The sequence below is a fragment of the Parasteatoda tepidariorum genome, chromosome 1 (genome assembly GCF_982258835.1).
Source record: "Parasteatoda tepidariorum strain Cologne lab strain chromosome 1, Ptep-v5.0, whole genome shotgun sequence".
Lineage (NCBI taxonomy): Eukaryota > Metazoa > Arthropoda > Arachnida > Araneae > Theridiidae > Parasteatoda > Parasteatoda tepidariorum.
In genome coordinates this window covers 62,681,972-62,704,377 of record NC_141755.1, presented here as the reverse complement: position 1 = coordinate 62,704,377, position 22,406 = coordinate 62,681,972, and the positions used below count along the sequence as shown (strand labels likewise).

The 22,406-nt window shown below is 30.4% G+C and overlaps 2 protein-coding genes across 2 annotated transcripts in view; one reads left to right on the top strand and one right to left on the bottom strand.

Annotated features, from left to right (window-relative positions):
* The window catches only part of LOC147816479 (uncharacterized), a 50,731-nt gene extending 28,631 nt beyond the window's left edge, over positions 1–22,100 (top strand). The window contains exon 3 of the mRNA XM_087165257.1: positions 21,745–22,100. Within this exon, the coding sequence (XP_087021383.1) occupies positions 21,745–21,970 (226 nt within the window). The 3' untranslated portion in view covers positions 21,971–22,100. The remainder of the gene's footprint in view (positions 1–21,744) is intronic.
* LOC110282503 (cytochrome P450 2J2-like) lies at positions 12,672–21,047 on the bottom strand. Its single transcript, XM_087154577.1, has 6 exons — positions 20,940–21,047; positions 18,696–18,994; positions 18,280–18,398; positions 17,048–17,315; positions 16,155–16,348; positions 12,672–12,918 (listed from the first exon to the last, which is right to left on the bottom strand). Exons 1-6 carry the CDS (start codon positions 20,994–20,996, stop codon positions 12,740–12,742), a joined length of 1,116 nt encoding a protein of 371 aa, XP_087010703.1. The 5' UTR covers positions 20,997–21,047; the 3' UTR covers positions 12,672–12,739.
* Positions 22,101–22,406: the final 306 nt, after the last annotated feature.

Sequence of the window (22,406 nt, the reverse complement as noted above, 5' to 3'; positions counted from 1 at the left end):
ATCATTTATCAACCTGAAGTTTTTAATATTAAACCTTCGGCAGTAATTGCTTCTTTTGTTAAGCTGTAAAAGAAAGTTTCAAATGCATAATTCTTCTATAATTTTAATAGAGTGAATTAAATCATCTTAAAATAACACTTTCTACAGTTAGTAAAAATTATTTATGGGGACTCATACTCGTATTTTTAGAAGATAGTTGTTTAAGGTGCTTGAATTTTTAAAGCTATAAAACTACAAATTTAAATAATTAGTCAGCTGAAAATCAAATTACTTTTATTTAAAACTAAAATTTCATTTTTTTTACAAACCAACAAATTATTTTAAATACTGTTTCCGTCTACATGTTGAAACTTGTAATTATTGGAACCTAAAAGGAAAAAAAAATACAAATTAGTAAATCTTAGCACTTCTTATTTTTCTGTACATCTGGTAACATTAACTTGTAAGTTTGATAATTAGATTTTCTTTCTTTGTTTTTTTACAAATCTTTAAACTTTATAAACCAAGTCAATATTTTTAAACTTTTTGTCAGACTTCATGAATCTAATAGCTTTTTTCAAATTTTTGACGCTGATTCTGAGAAGGACTTACGTTTTTGTCAATCACATCAGAGTTTCTTAAAAAATAGTTATTTTAATATTTTTTAATCAATATAATCAAGAATCAACAATCGTTTAATAAATTAAACATTTAATGTTATGTGCCAATTTTTATTCTTATTTTACACTCAATCGAATGGAACAGATTACAAGCTGATAAGGAGCATTTGTTTTAAAATTGTGAGTCATTTTTATGTGAAGAAAATGTCTGAGAGAGAATGATTTGAAATAATACTTTTAAAATAAGTTGAGAATAATATCTTCTATATAACTTATAACACCGAGCAGAATAAGATTAATAGTTAGTTGTTACAAACACTTGTTTAAATAAAAATACACATCCCATTGGATGAAATTCCAAAAAATGCATATTACTTTCAACAATAAATGTTTTTATTTGCAATTGATTTTATTCAATTCAGGATTAAAATTGCACAATACTGACTTATTTCTAAAAAATTTAAGATTTCCGAAATTCGCAAATTTTTGAAGTCATAAACAGCTGCATAAAAATGCTCGCAAACTTGAAACTAATTGTCATATAAACTTGAAATCGGATTTAATTTAATTCTGCTCAATATTCTAATAAGTAATAACAATCTACATAGTAAATAATTAACGTGGGTAAATTGCGAAAAAATAACATGTAGTGAAAATAGCAGTTTTTTGATCAAACATGAAGAAGTGAGCTATTACAGTTACTAGTTTTCAATTATCAAATATCTAGCAAACTATTGTTATATACAATTACATAAATTCTGTAGTTTACGTTTTCTTTTAGGTATAAATTTAGATCTATTTCCTAGGGGAAGGGTGAGCAGTAGCTTGCTAGTCTCTTCTTCTGTGCCGCTGCGCATGTGCTATTTACAGCCTAGGTCATCTCAGCAATATCAGGGAACTGTGTATAAGCCCTGTAAATAAATAAATAAATAAATAAATAAATATATATATATATATATATATATATATATATATATATATATATATATATATATATATATATATATATATATATATATATATATATATATATTTATTTATTTATTTATTTACAGGGCTTATACACAGTTCCCTGATATTGCTGAGATGACCTAGGCTGTTAAAACATATACATTTAAACAAAATAAAATATACTGTGTATAACCTGCTGTAATGATTCACCAGTAACGTTACCCTTAACAGCGATGAGAAATATTTATATTGTTCTCTCTTATTGCTAAGCCTACAATGATAACCTCTAAGAATATCCTCCAACTTAAATTATTTAAGATCAGGACGTGTCTTTAAAACAAAAATAATAAAATTTAAGTTTGAAAATTGAAGCATATTTGATTAAAAGTGATAAAACTAAATTAATAAATGTCAAGCACACTTACAGAATTTCGAATAGACTTTCGATTGTCAACACACACGCCATTTGCCGGCTCGCATGGAACTCTGGGAAGTGAGCTACTTAATATGAAGTGTACTTTAAACAACCTTAAAACAAGCTTAGGTATAAATAAAATGACTTCATATACTTCAATAAATACCTCACTCTCTTTAGTTGAAATAAGGTAAAAAAATTTTATACCACAAAAATACCTCTTTTCTTGCAAGTGTCAGAAAATCAACCTGGTATACCTTGAAAATCGCCTAACAGCCTGGTTGATTTGAAGTTGATTTGAAACAACCTCAAAATAAGCTGAAGTATATATAAAACAACCTTGTACACCTTAATTACAACCTTTACGAGATATAATTTTTATTGCTGTTTTCTCAGCAACCTTAAATATACCTCAAATATACCTCAAATCAACCTTAATACCTCAAAAATACCTCAAATCAACCTTAAATATACCTTAAATTTTCGTAAGGGTTCGGATCATCCTCAGGGATGTTTCCCAGACCGTTGCCGATAGCCCATTGTGCAGCTCTAGTGCGACGTAAATGAACTACAACTTGGATCAGTCTGCGTAGGGACCGAAGGTATGCGGTATTGGTTCTCGTTAAACTGTTCTATTGTAAAGTGCTCGACTTCGCGTGCAGGTCGTCGGGGCTACCATCCTACAGAGGATCAAAACTGCTGCAGACGATCAAAATTGTGATGGAATGTCTTCGGATCATCTTCAGGGATGCTTCCCAGACCGTCGCCATTGGCCCATTGTGCAGCTCTAGTGCGACGTAAATGAACTACAGCAACAACATATTGTTAACTGTGACGGCTAGGGAACCGTGGAAGTCCGGGGTGGAGGGATCGAGGTTTAGGTCGAAGGCCGAATGTAGGAAGACCAAACAGCACCACGTTCCTGCTCGGAAGGATACTTGCAGATGAATAGAACCGATAACCACGGCAAACATCCTGCTGTCCGGTACTTAAGGAGTGGATATTTTGCCATAGCGGTTGTTGCAGAGTCTGAGACCTCATCCCGATACTCCGTTTTCCCCGGTGACGCCCACCCTCAGGAGGAGATGATTGCATTCGACAGTTTAAGTTTTTAATTGTTTTAATAACTACTTTAAAATGATTTTACGAATAACCTTTTTCTGGAGTTTATTTGTTTATTGATAGATTGTTAACTTTTTCTATTAAAAAAGTATGCCCCAGTGCAATAGTGTTTTATTTGACATCTTCCAGTTTATCACTAAACAATAATTGGGGACCCGTGAATGAATACGTGCATTGTTGTTTCTACAAGCTGCATATAGGAAGCTGTACTATTTGGTGGATTGCGAAGGAATGTTGACATTTTTCAAGTTTTAAAAATTTTGGTATCAGAAAAAACCACTGTGAGTGCAAATTTCCTGTTGGACTTTTGGATATTTTGGATTAATGCAAGAAATGCCCGAGTCTACGGAAACTGCTGATCCAGAAATTACTCGTATCGCTGTTAAGCCGCCACATTTTTGGAGAGCTAACCCAGAGATGTGGTTCCGGCAAATTGAAAGTCAGTTCACGCTTGCTGGAGTGACAACAGAGTCAACGAAATTTCACCACGTAGTTTCTGCTTTGCAACCGGAGGAACTAGCGATTATCAGCGATATTATTATCAGTCCACCTGTACATGAGCATTTCATCGCACTGAAAGAAAGAATGCGAACTCAATATGCTGAATCTGAAGCACAGCGTTTAAGGGATTTAATTTCGGGAGTGCAACTCGGCGACCGCCGTCCTTCAAGACTGCTTCTGGAAATTCGGAATAATGCCGGTGCATGAATGAACGATGAGCTTCTTAAATCTTTATTTTTGCAGAGGTTGCCCTACTAATGTTCAGCAGATTTTGGCGATTTCCAACGATAACCTAGACAAGCTGGCAGAGATGGCTGATGGTATTATGGCTACGACAACTAGTTGACAGTCAGTCAGCACAGTTGCGGGTTCGACGGATCATTCAGATTTGTGGTTTATATTGACAGAGATCACAGCTCGTCTCTCACGGCTGGAAGCTCGTACAAGTGACCGGTCAAGAATATCTAGTCAGAAACGTTCTATTAGCCGAAGCTGACAGACTGCGAATTTGCAGTTCTGCTGGTATCATAAAAAATTCCAGTAACGAGCGACAAAATGCCGACCTCCATGTTCGTTGCAGCCGGAAAGCTGTCGAGGCCGTCATTCTGTCAAATGCGTGACGGCGAAGCGATGATTCAGTGGCTTTATCTGACAGACAAGTCTTCATCCTCACGTATCTCGTCGATACGGGAGCGGACGTCTCTGTTATACCTCGTGCTGCCTATGCATCTAGTGACCATACTGCGCAGATGAAATTGTTCTCAGCAAACGGGACGACCATTCCAACGTTTGGCCAACGCCTGTTGAAATTAGACCTGGGACACAGAAGAGAGTTCACCTGGACTTTTATATCATAGGTGCCGTGCCCCATCAAATTATCGGAGCTGACTTCTTACGCAATTTTGGGCTATTAGTCGATATCAAAAATGCTGCAGTAATTGATCCCTTGACCAAGTTTCAAACAAGAGGTACCCGGTATGCTGGGATTTCTTCAACGGTAAAAGTAATTTTAGAGAGCTCTAAATTCTACCATTTGTTGTCAGAGTTTTCTGCTCTGATTAGGTCAGATGTCACAAAAGGACCGCCTATTTTTTCGAAACCTGGACGTTTTTCGCCGGTAAAGATGAAAGCTGCAAAACAAGAGTTCGAATTTCTGGTAGCATCAGGGGTTTGACAGTCTTCCAAAAGCTGTTGGGCAAGTCCGTTACACATGGTTCTAAAAAAGAATGGCGACTGGTGACCATGTGGTGATTTTCGTCGTCTATTGGCGTGACCGTGCCAAATAGATACCCTGTACCCCACATACAAGATTGTTTTCAGGTTTTGGAAGGTAAAAGGGTATTTTCTACGTTGGACCTGGAAAAAACATATCCGATTCCAGTGCGCACGGAAGACGTGCGAAAAATTGTGCTAACAACCCCGTTTGGATTGTTCGAGTTTTTGTATATACCTTTTGGATTATCAAATGCTGCAACAACTTTCCAGCGGTTTATCCATTAAGTTATAGGTGAGTTTGATTTCTGTGATATATATATATATATATATATATATATATATATATATATATATATATATATATATATATATATATATATATATATACATATACATATATATATACATATATATATATATATATATATATATATATATATATATATATATATATATATATATATATATATATATATATATATATATATGTATATATATATATGTAATACAAAAGGTAAATACTTTTGTATTAATAAAAGTATTAAATCTCTTTCGTTTTCATAAAATGTCTTTGTTAAAGAATAAGCGTAGAGAGATTCTATTTTGGGAATTCAAGGCTGAAAACATACCATTGAAATATAAATAGATTTATATTTCAAGGGAAGAGTTATTTTTAGAATCGTTCCCTTTTTCAATTCCATATAAGGAAGCAGAAATGATTTTCCTTAATGCGTAAGGTTACAAGGAATGTACGAATGTGCCTTTTTACTTCAAATCTATGTTGGTATAAAACGTAAGAACGCATAGTTTTGCGTGTCCTTTTCATAATGATGTGATCCAAGTAAGCTGTGCCGGAATTGTCCGGAGTCTTGTCCATTCCCCTCCCGTAGGGAGCGTGGACGTCAACTGTTAGCAATACCAGCCTATATTTAAATAAACCTGTTTAGAACGTCTGATGGCTTAAGACTGCAATTATTTCAAGCTAAATACAACACTGATTACAGGGTTGGAGCTCTGTAATTACATATATATATATTTATATATATATATATTAGGACTGAGCTATAAATCGATATATCGCGACATATCGATTTAACGCCTGAATCGGCAGGCCGATACAGCGATTTTCGTTCCAGCGATGCATCAGAAATCTGATTTTAGCCGTCGAGTAAAGAAGACAAACGATATAGCGATACAAGACACGCAAGTATCTCTTACGTTCCGATGTCAACTCGCGCTGGGGAAGACGATGTTCGTATCGTTATATTGAAACGGCCTTGATTGATGAGTGGTAGAATCAGAATCAGTTTTGAGAACATATATCGTGATCTCGCATGTTCGTTTCCGCACCTCTTAGTTTTTTTTCTTCTTTGTCACGACTTGATAGATTATTTCAGTGGGACTGACTTTGAGATCGTCGTCGTTACCTTGTTCTGAACGTAATCTATTACTGAGAAGAATACATAAAGAAGTGTTTCGTAAATAATTAGGTAAATTTTTTTTTGAAACAAAACTTTTTTTATTTTTAAATGTGAAAATTAATTTTGATATTATATGTTTAAGTATTATTTTGCATTATTGAATTTATTACAAACGGAAATCTGATTTAAGGTGCCCATAAAGAATTAAATTAAAGAGTAATTAAATTTGTCAGGCTATTTTTTACTTTATTTTAATTTATTAAAACTTCTTGGATAAAATAATAATAATTTAATGGGTTTTTATTACTGATTTTAAATTTATAAATCAATAGTTGTTTTCGTTTTTATAAATAACATTATAACAAAACTTATTTTTCCTCTTTTGGATTTGGACATAAGTCAATCAACTTTGTTTATTCAAAAAAATTAGTAATGTTTGCGATTGCGACTTCTTTTCTTAAAATCATTTAGCATTTCGTTTTATTAAAGAGTATAATCGTGTTTTTTAATTTTCTTTCAATATTGTCAGTTGAATTTATTATCGAATATCATAATTCTTTTGCTTTTATTTTTAAGAAATTAAACCTTACTTTGTTTTTTCGTTCAGAATTCGGTAATTATTCAATTTAACTTTATTATTTATGTGAAATAATAATGATAAAAAATAGTGTTTTTTCGTTTAATTTGTTTAGCGCTTTGTTTTAAGCATACAAATAATTTTTAACGAAATTATTTTTTAAATTTTCCTTCTATATTGTTAGGTAAATATATTGATAAATTTAAATTTTTTTTATTTTTTTATTATTTTTTTTATTACTTATTTTTTTTATTATTTATTTTTTTATTATTTATTTTTTTATTATTTATTTTTAAACTAAGAAATCTTATTAAGTTATTTGCGTGATCATTTTTAGAAAATATAACATTAATATCTTTCTAAAGCAAAACATATACATCAAATTCATAAATTGATTTAAATCAATCAGAGTATGAAGTTTTGATAGAAATCCGACTTTCTGCGCCTTACAAGTAAATGAATTTCAAAAATACTATATCGCGATACATCGCTATATCGCGATGCAAAACTGACGATGCATCATGATATAAAATTTCTTATATCGCCCACTCCTAATATATATATATATCCTTGGACGTTATATATCCATATTACATCCAAGTGACTCTAAATCGAAGTGCCTCTGAATAAAAATTAAGGAAAATCTTGCAAAATAGCCCTGATGATATTGTAGGTTTCATAGGAAAAGAAAAACCTTAGTAATTACAAAATGAATAATATAGTTCTCAGTCTTAGTAGTGGGGAAAAGTTAAAATGTTAATTAATGCATACTTGAACTAAAAATGGATTAAAAGACAAGATGTGATTAATTAAGTGCGAGAAAGTGTTTAGTTTAGAATAACAAATTAAGAAAGAGAATTTAGATAAAGAAATAACATGAAAACATATGTTAAAGCTTTTTATGTTACATATATATCTATATAGGTTACCGATAAAGTGTGAAATCTGTTATTTTATAGAAAAACTTGATATTTTATGAAATAACTAGGCAAGTCGGATTTAAGTATATAAAATGATTTAATTCTATGATTTAACTGGGTATTCTATAGAATAACAATTACTTAATCGTTAAAGTTTGAAATACAACACTAGAAAATTCGTTGAACCAGTTCTAGCTTTTGATTAGTGATTGCTGATTGACGATTTTGGAATATAAATAAATAATCAGCACACAATATCAGCACACAGGGTGTAATTCAGTTAGAAAATTATACATTACATTTATGTCCATGTCGACAGATCGACAAGACACAAATGTTTTCGCCCTTTTATTATAAATACGATTTACATGATAAAAGAAAACAAATTAGATCAGTAGTCAATTTGACAGCTTTCATCGTATTTAGAACTACTGCATTTAATTTTATGAAAAGTAATTTAAATATTGTAAAAATAAAATTTTGCGTGTTTTTTTTTCATTCCTTTCATGAGCATTAAGTTTTATAAAAAATTTCTCAATTCGACTGTCGGTAAAAAAAACATGCACTTAAGGTAGATTGTAATGGCCGCCTTAAATGTATACTTTTAGAATTAACCTAAAAAGTTAAGTAAAAACTAAACATTTGGTGCCGCAAACTATTATTAAAGTGAGGGGGAAAACATTTCCGACCTTTAAATAGATTAATCAGGTCAGTAGAAGTAAAGGTGGGATAAACTTCAGTTTACAAATTTAGTTGGTTTAGGTTTTAAAAAATCTCGAGAAAAAGTGCGTCTTATGTAATAGTGTAGAAAATATATAAAACTTTTTCAACATAAATTGTTTAAAATTATACCTTGATGTTATTAGTTGTTCAAAAACATTTAAGATTTAGATCGACTATAACGCATTTTTCAGAATTCGTAATTTCGAAATACGGAGAAAAATACTAGATATCCTCTCATTTTATCACTTAACTGGAAAATGTTTTAGAAAGTGTACGAGAAATATTCTGTCTGGTAGTGCCATCTGTTAATTCATAAAAGAATAATAGCTTGAATAAAAAATTAGTGTGCTTTTCACGATAGAGGGAAATGGAAATAAAATAAGTGTTCAGGAAAACTAGAAATAAGTTTTTGATAGTTTATTTTCAATGAATATTTCAAATTTTAATAATTAAGGGAATATGTTGAAAACATATAATCATATAAACATATAATTATACAATATCATATGCAGTTGCATGACAACACACTTGAGTTTTTAGTTAAAATTTTTAAAAAGTAAAAAAAAAAAGAAATTTCTACATTTTGTATTTATTTTTTGTTAAATGTTTTTTGTCAACTTTTTTTGTAAACAATTATATAATTTTTTATAACTGCTGCAAAATGCGTACTCCAAAAATTATTTTAAACGCTCCTTAGTTGATATATAACATTATTTGTCAAACTATTTTTAAAACTAAAAACTAAATTTAGTTTAAAATGCAATAAAATAAGTAATTTTTCTTCTGTTAAATAAACATTAGAAATAGATTTCAAGTGCAGCTGCTTGTTCTTTATTTTTTCTCTATTTGTTGGAATATAGTTTAATCATAAATTAATATTTATTTGGTATTAACATAATTTGAAATAAACATGGTTAAGATTATTATTTATTCTAGACTCATATTTTTAGGACAAAATTATTTTAATTTTGATTTTACTTGTAATTTCAGAAGTAACAATAAGGTTAATATTTAATTTCATACTTTTGCCACACTTTTTCCAGGACATAAAGATTGTGGGAAAAAATACTATTATAAATATACAAACAAATTAACTGAAGTTCCATTAAAAATGAGGGGAATGCGTACGTTTCAATTTTAAATTAAAAAAATATTAAATGTGTCTAAAGAATAATGATTCACCCATTTTTTTGATAATATTTTTTCGCATTAGTTCCCTTTCCCCAACATACCTATAATGCTAATTACAATTAATATAAAATTAAAAAAATTCTCATCTTTTTTCTCACTGTATAATGTTGATACATTAGGTCTTTTGAAAGTTTTAAGCAATTGTCCCAAAGCTTTTATTATTTCTCCTATTGTGCTGGTATGAAAATATTAAAAAATTATTATGTGCCCTGAAAAAATTCTTTTTAAGTTTCTTTTTTTTTATACATGAGTTTAAATTCATTGTCTTATTTTCAGCATTTACTTAATTGATATGAGTTAACCGATTAAACGAAAATGTGCGCATGCAACAAATATACATCAAAATTTGATAAATAAATTGTTATAGAATTACAAATACATATAAAAGGATGAAGATTAATGAAAAGAAATATTATATTGGAAAGTCCAGTTTTAAATAGCTGGTTCAATCAAACACTTTTGGAATTTTTTTAAATTTTTTTTTCCGGTTAGTGTTAGTCATAACAATTGCATATTAGTATCGTAAATTATAATTTCAATTATAATTGTAATTTTTATCGCAATTATAATTGTGATTTTTTAAACTTACAGTCGATATGTTACGACTTTAAAGGTTTTTCCATGCAATAAGTGATAGTTAAATTTATTAAGAAGTTGATTCAAGAAAAATTTTCCATTCCTTGTTTGTAGCATATTTATATTTCTTATTTAAATCTAGAGAAGGAAACTGAATATATGACCAAGAATCATCATATTCATAGTTTCTTAATATTTTATTTTAGATTGTTTTATAACTGTTGTTGAACAGCCCACCCAATTTTTAGTTTACGACTACTAATGTTTAATCCCGTAATTTTGAAGCCGATCCAGAAGCAACTCCCGGATCAAGCTTCGGACAAACTACCCTTCGTGTCGGGGTGTCTTGACGGAACTAAGCTACATTTGCGTTGCGGGGAGAGGAAAAACACGAAAGTCTCCCACGGTTAGCCTGAAGGAAAAGGGACTCTAACCCAGAGGTCGCCAAAGTGGTCTATATGGACCCCCAGGGGTCTATTTAACAAAAGCGGGGGTTGATCTGAGACAGGGGGGCGAATGGGGGTCGATCCGAATCGGAAGGGTCGATTGTACGTCGAAAAAAAAAACAGTTCTCAATACGCAAATCACACATACCGAATTAAGTATGTAAAATTTGCGAATTTTTTTTTTTATAATTGACTCAATATCAGTTTCTTTATAAAACATAAATTAATAAACCTATATTTATTGGGGTGAAACAAGTATTTACGTACCACCGCGCAGTGGCACGAACTCAGCGCAGTTTATAAGTCATATGCATATGTGCGCTTGTCCAAATGTCACGTGTGACGAGCATTGACGTCACAAATGCAAATATCATACGCAGTTTCAGGTATCTTTGCAAACTGTTTTGAATATTTGCAGTGTCATTATTAAAACTTTTATAGCTTTGAATAATTAGTTATTGTTTCGATAAAACCATTCGTTTAGTTTAGATATCAATTTTAATTATCAATGCACAAAAAAGAAGGTAAGCATTAATAATATGGATTAGTACAGCCCGCGAAAAAACTATAGCACACTTTGTATTTTTTTTTTTTTTACGAAAATTACAAAATTGACCAATTTTGACGAAATTTGAAATTGACCAATTTTGAACCCAATATAGCAAACCTTGCAAAAAAAATAAAAAAAGCACCAGGCACACCCATTTCATTGATCAAGAAGCAGTAAATCTTTAGTTACTTTACTTATTATATCTACTTATGCATAATTACTTATCATTTAATAATAAGGTATTTAAATTTCAATATTAATATATTTTTCATAAAACTATTGTTGCACAATGTACTATTACTTTAATAAATGTTTAAAAATCATAAAATAAATGTACAAACACAGTATCTAATAGAGTTTTATTTAAATTAACAGAAAATTACTTCTGTGGGGGTCGATGGAGATTTCGAAAAATTATATAGGGGTCGATGATCAAAAAAGTTTGGTGACCCCTGCTCTAACCCATGATCCGTCTGTCACTGAGGATATTTTACGTCAACACTGTGGTCAGTGCGAGCTGGGAGCGGAATTCGTATAGATTAGCCATTGTTGGGGTCCGAACTTGGACCACGTCATTTGGAGGCGAGTGCTCTATCTCCTGAGCTACCTCGGCTCTTCTTAATATTTAGTGCACTAAAATGAAGAAAAAAAATCTTTTCACTAATTTTGAAACAGAGAGGGAGTGAATTTTAACAACATTTTGATCTCTTTCTTTCGCAGTAGGGATTTAGTAGTAGTTACTGATCGTCAACATTCAATAACTTTTTTTTTAAAATTTGATTCTGATTGGGAATTATTTTTTTATCAATAGGTAACTTTTTTCGACTTTTTTATTTTTCAAAAATATTTACTTTGGACTGAAAGTGCAATTTACGCAATGCGAGCTCTCTGAGAAATTTAGCCGCGTCTGACAGATTTGAGATAGATTGCACTGGCATTATTTTCAAGCTACTAAATTCTATGTATCGACATTTACTCAAAAATATAGTAAATTAATTTGAATGCATACTCATTTTCATTTAGATATGACATCAGTTACGTAACTTTAGCTGTAGTTCAAAAGTTAAGAAGCTGGTTACAGACCTAAAGCAAACACCTTGCACGTTAGTTATCTCAGTTATTACTACATTAATACTGACAATTGAGACAGAAAATTAATGATGATAATATTTATTATTGCTTATAATAAAAGATGTAGAAAAAAATACATTCAAAAGCTTTTGCTTTAAACAAAAATATAAAACTGAGATAGTTGGTTGTTTAATGTGTATTGTCTGTATATGTTCTTTAATCCTCTATACAAATATTACATTTCGAAACATTACACAGAAGAAAAAACCTATTTGTCTGATTCCGGTGAAAATAATATAAATAAATGTGGAAGGGGGACTATTGTAAGAAATTTATTGTATTGTTTGAAATTGTTGAATGAAAATATGAAAGCTGCAATATACATAGAAAAAACGTTACTTTATTCATAAATATCCTTGCCATAGCGATGCTGAAAAATTCATGAAGAAGAAGTAGTCCCTCTAGTCTCGAGGAATAAATCTTATCTCTTGTCTGTAGTGATAAAAAGTAAGTCCGACTTCCCCTTCCAGAGCTGGAAGATGATCTTCTAATGGAAGAATTTCATATTTTTGAAGAATGGAAACCAGATACCTGAAGATCTCCATCATTGCAATCGATTCTCCCGGACAATTCCGTCGACCTTTAAAGAAAGAAATATCGTTCTGATATACTGGAAACTAAATAAGTTATATTAGTAGGTTCACTAACATCGTATGTGGTTTATCAATAAGGTTTGTCCAAAAAGTAATGACACTGATCTTATTAGGGAGGGAATACGTGTCACTTGAAATCGGTAAATGGAGCAGTCAACTAACGCATGTTTGGTCACTTAGTCATCTCTGACCATTAGTAGAGTAACGACAGTCATTTCTTGAAAGCTTATTTTCAATTCCTGTGCACCATGTAGTGCTCGATAAATTGTCATCAAGTTTTGCGTGAAACTCAACAAGTCCTTAGTGGGAGTTTCCCTCTGATTAAGAAGGCTATTGGTAATTTTTGTTTATCGGAATGGCAAGTCTACCGCAAGTGATTTAAGGCATTTTTTAAAGACAATGTAGAGGTCAGAGATGAAGGCGATAGCTCTGGAAGCCATCGGTGAGTCGTATAACTGAAGTTTAAACTCAAACTATGGTATGTGTGTTCGTTCAGTAACACAGACATTAAGCATTTCGAAAAATCGCGGGTGATCTTTTCCTTGACAACTCTTCTTGCTGTTTTGCTTTTTTCATTGCCTATTTTCCAGCCAATCAAAAATTCTAATGTTCCTCAGCTACCTTTCAATTTTGGCAAGGGTCTCCTCTAGACTTCTACTGTTTTCGTGCTAAAACGATCACAATCGAAGCACATCTTTTTGATATTCGAGATATCGAACCTTGAGTCGAGTCATGGTTCTAAAAGTTATTCCGTAGAAAACCAATTCTGATGACGCGTTTGGTGTCTGAAAATTTTGCCAGAAGTGATCTATCAACCATGAGAAGAATATGTAAAACATTTTAATATGCTTATATTTGGTTTGGTGATAATACTTTCAGGACAAACTCTAACTATTTATCATTGGTTAAAATGAGAAACATTGTGATTGTCTCGTTGATTATTTAGAAGCAATTTGAAAATATTATGCAGAAACAAGTGGGTATTGCGTAAACAGATGAATCATATTGAGATGAAAGTGATGTAAAAAACATGTAACAGTTAGCCCGTATCACGATGCATTATGTCTTTCGCTACATTTCGTTATAGTTGATTACCCAGTCTCGATAAATAAAGCTGCTTAAAGTAGCATATCGTCCCCACAATATTGCAAAAAAAAAAATATATAAACCACCAATTCATTTAAAAGAAGTTTCAAAAATGAAAACCTGCTCTGGTAGTTTCATTATAGATATTTTTCCTCAAGGCTCAGGTGCGTACATAACTTTCTTTACAAAAAAAGATCAAAAAGTATACAAATTTTTCTCTTTTTATTTTTGAAAAAATATTTAAAAGACCTAGATGAGGGTAGGTTCGACGCATTAAACCATTAACTTTTTTGAAAAATAATTCAACAAAAAAAATTTCGTTTAATTTGCGTGAAATTAATAACTTAATATTATCAAATACTACAATCCTTTAGTAGAAAAATTTCAGTCTAAAATACTTCCATCATAAAATTTAAGTTCTTTATATTTAGGCAGTAGACGGGAAGTTTGAGATTTCAACTCCTTATAGTACAATAATGGTCATGACACTGTATTTTAAGCAAAGTAGTGACATAGAATCTGCTAGTGTTATGTTTGACTTTGTGGAGTGAATAGCTATACACTTTTCCATTTTTCACTTTCTATTTATAGCTTGTTTGATTTTATGTAAATGCCGCATATTGTTGACATATAGATAGTTAATAATTAGTTTCTTGTAAAAAAATGCTCCAAGCAAATATTTCATCAAATTACAAAATAACTACATCGTCACTTTTAATAATAATAATTTTTTTGCAAGCGAATCTTAATGCAAATATGTCGATTAAAAAAATTCGTTGGTAATCCGAATTTAAATATAAAAGAAGGAAGAATAAACGAATGCTCAGCAAAAGCCAGGAATTAATTGTGGAAAACTTGATTAAAAGGGAATGCTCTAACTCCTATACCTTGCCCTTATATAAAACAAACAGTTTTAGATAAAACAGTTGTCAGATAAAATAGAGTTTCTAAAAAGTCAGATCTTAAAATTCGATTTTTCAGGAACTATTCGACCAGTTTCGCTCAAATTTTGTATTTTGTCATGTAAAATTACATTGTTAAATTACATTAGTAAAATTAACATTAAAGGTTCCAAAATTTGAAACTATCTAATTCGGACCAAACTGAGGGAAACATATTTCCTAGATTACGGTTACTCCTATATTTCGGGGGTTGAAAATCCGAATTCGTCAAAAAAGGTATGTTTATTCAGAGAAAGTACGTTTTTGTGTCGGATTTCGTAACTTGAAATATAGTCTGCTTCTATTAATTAGCATATTTGAAATTACCCCCCCCCCTCGAGGCATTTAAATTGAGTCCCAGATAGTGAAAATCCTATCATTAGATCAAAAGTTATATAGGGTCATCCGTTTTTTTTGCGCACAGCACATCTGAAAAAACAATTTTTAAAACTATAACTGGAATCGGAATTTAATCTAATAATTTTTAAATAGAGCTGACAGCTAGTGCACAATAAAAATTTAGAAGCTTTTCCAGAAATTGTGGAACACTATCGATGTTTTTAGCTTAGAAAATTTAATAATATGACTTAAGTAAATTGAGAAATTTGACACTCTCTCTTGACAAAGTTTCATTAATTCTATCCATAAAAATGCAAGGAAAAAAAACCTACGTGGTGCAATTTTCTACAACCTTAATAAGGTGATGAATTTAATCATATTTCCATTCAAGTTGAACCATAATACTGTTTAATCAAGTTTAAAAAGGACGATCATTGGTCAAACTACGGTTGTTTAGCACCATATTAAGGCTGAAGCTAATTTGAGGGATATTATGGTTCAGTATTCTCTAAAATATCAAACACTTTATTTTTTCACTTTACAGGGATTTTATTAGGTTAAAAATGCAATTATTATTAATTTTTTAAATTTTTATTTGAAAATAGTGAATTATTGAATGCAAAAAATAAATACCGCAAAGTTATACAGCATAAAACAGGCCATAAAAATTTTAAACTTCGAACAGAAAATGAAGGTCACCCAGTTTACTATGGATTTCAAAATTTTTGTGATGGCAATCCTGAGTTGATAACGGAAACTATAAATTGTGTTAAAGTAACATATTTCAATTATATTATATTAATTATTATATTATATCAATTATATTTCAATTACACAGAAACAAAAAACTATTATACCTAATGAAAATGGTATGTAGCTTTCCGACTTCTTATTTAAAGTTCCATCTTCTAAAAGAAATCTTTCCGGCTCAAACTTTTCCGGTTCAGGCCAGTATTCTGGATCATTATGAAGAGCCCATGCATTTGAAATGACAATAGCTCCTTTTGGAATGTGATAACCTCCAATCTTTGTGTCTTCTCTTGCTCTGAAGAATTTAAAGTCAAATGAATTGGGGTTTGAAATTAAACCATTTCAAGTTAATCATTGAAATTCGTAAGAAAGTAACTTAACAATTTTAACAAAAAAAGTCATAACGTTATGGGTTATAGATTTATTACAGATATTAACAATCTTCTAAATTAAAAATAGTATGTTTGATTATAGTATAATTACTTAAAATAAATACAATGGGAGGTACCGTGGTGTTCAGAGAATAGAGCGCTCACCTCTCAATGAGGTGACCCGGGTTCAAATCTCAGCGATCGCTGGTCGATACGAATTCCGCACCTTTTTCGCAGCGACCACTGTGCTGACATAAAATATCCTCTGTGGTTGACGGATCAAGGATTAGAGTCCTCTTGTCTCTCGTCACACCTCTTAATATCTCTGGTTTCGTGTAAAATGCAAATTAGTTGGTTTTGCATTTCGTCTCTACTCAATAAATCTCATTTGCATAAGTATGAAGAAAAAACTGATTAGACTGTTTCAATATTTGTTTCTCTCCGTTCAGTCAATTCATTGCAAGTCCATTCATTGCATTGCAGTCTGTTAATTGCAAAGTCAACACTGCGTTTAGATGTTAGATTTTCGAAATAAATAATGCTCTATTATTTTAATTAAGCAGAGAAAAAAGTTCAAAAGTTATGATTATATTTAGCAGTTTGTAAGAGGTGGAAGAATAAGTTTGTACCGAAAAAGTCCTAATGGTGAAAGTCCTAATGGTGCTACGGTTTTCCATCTTTGACCTTCCATTGTTGTAGCGTACGTGTAAGGAGGCTTTTTTGCATCAGACCATCGAAATTTTCCATCTTTACCTAAACCTCCTTGTATCTCATCCCGGCAATTTTTTTGAATATCAGGAAAAGACGCCAAATCTAGAAATAACCACAGTAGGGACGTTCTGATCGTTTCACTGCCAGCAAGTATCATAGCTTGAGAATTAGCAATAAGGCTATTTACTGCAAAGAAAGGAAATTGTAAAATAATTAATTGAACTAACTCTCAATCGGCATGTTTTTGTTAATGATACAAATTATTGAAAATTACGATGTTTTAAATAGTCCAAACAATGTATGAAAAAATTTATACTGATTTAAGGCTCTGGTTCCTAGCGTTCATGTATAATAGAGCTACCAAAATTAAAATCTCAAATGCATTGACATATTTCTTGTTTATAATTAGAAAACACCCAATGCCTTTCTTTATTCAATACAGAAAATTTAAAAATAAATGTTTCCTGTTTTTCTTATTAAAAATATCAATTTAGAGGCTTCCGATAATTAAGCATTACAAGACAGAATTCTTAAGAAGATTATTCTTAAAATTTAATATTTATTCTTTAAATTTTGTAGTGTTTATTATTCAACTTCCTATATTTTACATAATAGCTTTCTTACATTTTATAAAACATGTCGCCAAAAAATAATCTTCAAGATTTTTTTATAATCTCCTTGTATAATATCTCCTTGTTTTTTAAACATCTCCTTGTAAAGGTTATTTTATAAATTTAAAATTATAAATAAATATTTAATTTGGGAAGAATTTTTTATTTTATTATAATTTTTTCTCAATATACCTGGTTTTATCCAACCAGATAAGTTGAAATCAAATACTAGCATATTTTCAAAAAAATAATAGATTCACATTTCAAAGCATAGTTTTTTTTATAATTGAATAATATTTTTTAGAATTAAAAGGCAAATTAAACATTTAAGTATATATGCAAGCAATTTCCTAAATATAGTTGGGTAACAAAAAAAAATTTAAAATTGGTTTTTAAGGCTATTAGCGTTTTTAATTGAAACTGATTTTTGCGAATTTTGCTCAATCTAAAAGTGGCATTAAAAATTCCAAAAGGACAATTTAGAATGCATCAGAAATTGTTTCTGGTTAGTCCTTCGATTTACTCATTGCCTACATTACCAGAGAAATTGCTTTCGATGTTTTTTTCTTCAGATGACTTCATTAATTTCAAGTATCCATCGATGAAAACTAATTCTTCTGAATTTTCAAAGCTCGATTTTCTTAGTTCTACTTCGTTTCTATAAATGTAAATGAATTTTAGCATTGCCAACGATAATATAAATTTGAAAAAAAAAAAAAAAAAAAAAAAAAAAAAAAAAAAAATATATATATATATATATATATATATATATATATATATATATATATATATATATATATATATATATATATATATATATATATATATATATATATATATATATATATATATATATATATATATATATATATATATATATATATATATATATATATATATATATATATATATATATATATATATATAATGCATATGCTGAAAATTTTATGCTTACCTCATAAAATCATATAGTTTCTTCATATTGTTATACTGAACTCTAAGTTTAGAAAAACCAGTTTTTGCCAAAAACTTCATAAGATCTGGGAAATAGGTTACCGCTCCAGCCTGTCCAAAAACAGAAAGACCATCTACTGCTTCGTTTATCATTTTATTCCGAGAATCACCAGTCGGTATGCGTCTTCCCAAAACCATGCTAGTCATGTTATTTGATACACTGTGAGAAAGGTAGTTATGCAAATCAACAGGTTTTCCATCAAATTCAGATACACTTTTGAGAAAACTTTCAATTTCTGCCTACAATATTACAGCGTTTTTAGTAGTATACATGAGTTAGATTTGTAAATTACTTAAAAAATATGGAAGAACAGTAAAAAGATACTTTTTTTGAGTTATAAAAGCAATTCATATAGTATTTGCATATCGTAAACTTGTGTGAAATAATTGTTAAAATGCGAATGAGAGGGAGCCGCCAAGTTTTGTTGATGAGGCCAGTCCTGTCCTTCCTGTTCATACGCTCTGTTCAGGGTATCAAGTCCTGTTTTTACAGCCCAAATTCTTGGACTAAGAGTGATTGAAATTGATGGAAATTTGTATTGCTTGGATCGTGTAAGCGATTTTCCGTGTTCTTGGTCTAAACCCTTGGATAATAGTAGAGCATGTTCTATTTTACGACATCCAAGTTTTTTCTTCCATAACCAATCAGCTTTTGAAATTTTATGACGTCAGCGAACGAGCATATGATCGTTTCATTTTACTCTTCGTTTCCAGGTATTCTGATCTAAATAAATTAATCTCTTAGTATCCATTTGTGTTATTATGGTTTCACTTGATTTTATTTTGTAATTTTGTCTTTATGTAAGGAATGATTTTTATAATCTTGAACATGAACAGTATACATGTGCTAGTTAATCATCCGAACAATTACTGATATTCCAGAAAATGTGTAGTGTCCGGAAATTTTCAAATTCTATGGACAGATAAATTTCTCCAAATCCTCGGATTCAAGAACTTGGGCAACTTAAGAAGGCTTTAACAGTTTCGGTTCGAATGGTTTGCCCCTTAAGGTGATCTTCAAAACAAGGAAAGAGTCTCAACTGGTTCTATCACGTAACCAGCTCTGCTTTTGCTTTGCGTATGTTTGAGAGATGGAAAACGTCTTTGCTCGCTACAGAGCCGGTTTTTGTTTATATTCAGAGCAGAGATGAGGCCTTTGTGAGGAGCATATTTTTGTTTCGGTTTTGATTTCGGTTAGCAGTTGACTTAGTTACGTCCCAAATAAAAATTTAACTAGTTGTCCATTGAATTTGTGTCTTATGTACTTATGAAAAAACATATTAATAAAATATTTGTCTATTAGAAAACCAACTTATCATACTTAAATTTTCTGTTTCTCTAGAATCTCCTATCTTATGTGAAATAGTTTTCAGTAATTTTTAGGATTAAAACTTCAGGATGTTTACAGTGTCACTCGCCAATCATATTAATGTTTCATATACAAATATTTTGCAACATACGGTAATGTTATCAGAAATTTTTTTTTCCAAGTCGTATTACATGTAGATATATACCAAAGATATTACTTTAGCATTTCATCAAGATTTAGTACAGGAAAAAATACCACCTATTACGTGTTTTGCGTGAAAAAAAAACGCATTGGTTGCCCTTTATGTTTATCTGAACAATATTATAAAAATTTGTATTGGAGTATTGCGTACTCACAATAAATCTGAGTGTGGCTCAAAATATTTATTGATGAAATGAAAAAAAGAAGTTCTGATGAACGGTCAAAAGTATGATCTGTAAGAACTTATTGACATAAAATTATTCTTATGATATGGATCATTTTGTTGTATATATCGTCATAATATTTAATCATCGTGTTTAGCAAATGGAATTATTGTATATAATCCTAAACTAATAATTCTTATTTCATATTGCATTGTAAGTATAACTTTACTGACTCTTATGTGTATCTTATCTTATTGCAATTACAAATTTCAATTTTTCTGAATGACGAAAATGGTGATGGTTACTTTACTCCAAGTAGTGTAAAAAAAACATTGTCCGGAAATACTAAGAACCAAGAGAGTTGCATGGCGTTGCACTACATCACTTTCGTGTAGAGTAGTTGCTACCATTTTCGACGTGAAGACATACTAAAAATCTTTGAATTAGACGAAACATAAGTCATCAATGTGAGATTGACATGCCTTTAAAAATGAAGAAATTTTTAACTTACATCTAAATCGTCTTCCCATCTTGTTTTCCCCATACCTATATCTTTTATGACTCTCATAACGTACCGACGCTCTTCAATCCATTCCGCACCGTTGCTTGAAACAAAACCTTTTCAATATTAAAAAAAAGAATTACAACATTGACTAGTTTAAACAAAATTTAATTTTATTGTATATTAATTTTAGTTAAAAGTAAATAAAATGCAAATTTTAAAGTAGAAAAAAAATTTAAAAAAAATTCTCTCTATTAAAAAATTGTAAGGACACCATCAAATCTGTTTTATGTTAATTTAGTGGTTAGGTTAGGTAGCATCATTGTAGTATTAAGCATACTTTTTGCCGTTTCAGATACATTGTAATTTGGAAAGCTTGTAGGGATATTTATCTCAGAAAAATGAATAAAATCGTTTAGGAAAAATTGATTTATTAGGTAAATATAAAATAGAATATGTATGACCACATTCAACAGTATAAAAATTAAGAAAAGAAGTCTCTTAAAGGGATCAAGAAAATCATTCTCTTCACATCGAGAATATTATGTAGAGATTAATTATTCAACGGTTGGGACCAACAATTCAATCGCCAATAATTCCAAATTGAAAGTAAGTGAATTGTTCCCAACGGACAGCATGGGAAGAGATCCATGGTTGGCGAATTATTGAAAAATCATAGTCCAAAATAAAGCCAACCCCCATAATCAATATTAAATTCGGAATGAAAATCAAGAATCAATATTAAATTAGAAATGCTGAATAAAGCCGGTGCAAGAATTAACGATGAGCTTCTTAAATCTTTATTTTTGCGTAGGTTGCTCACTAATGTTCAGCAGACTTTGGCGATTTCCAACGATAACCTAGACAAGCTGGCAGAGATCGCCGATAGTATTATGGCTACAACAACTAGCGGACAGTCAGTCAGCACAGTTGCGGGTTCGATGGATCATCCAGATTTGTGGTCTATATTGACAGGTATCACAGCTCCTCTCTCATGGTTGGAAGCTCGTACAAGTGACCGATCAAGAAGATCTAGTTAGAAACTTTCTATTTGCCGAAGCCGACAGACTGCGAATTTGCAGTTCTGCTAGTATCACAACACACTTGAATTTTTAGTTAAAAATTTTAAAAAGTGAAAAAAGAATGTTCTACATTTTGTATTTATTTTTTGTTAAATGCTTTTTGTCAACTTTCTTTGTAAGAAATTATATAATTTTTTATAACTGTTGTAAAATGTGTTCTCCTAAAATTCTATTAAACGCCGTTTAGTTGGTATCTAACATTATTTGTCAAACTATTTTTAAAAATTAAAACTATATTTCGTTTAAAATGTGATAAAAATAAGTAATTTTTTTCCTACTAAATAAACAGTAGAAATAGATTTCAATTGCAGCAGCTTGTATTTTATTTTTCCTCTATTTGTTGGAATATAATTTAATAATAAATTAATATTTATTTGGTTTTAACATAATTTGA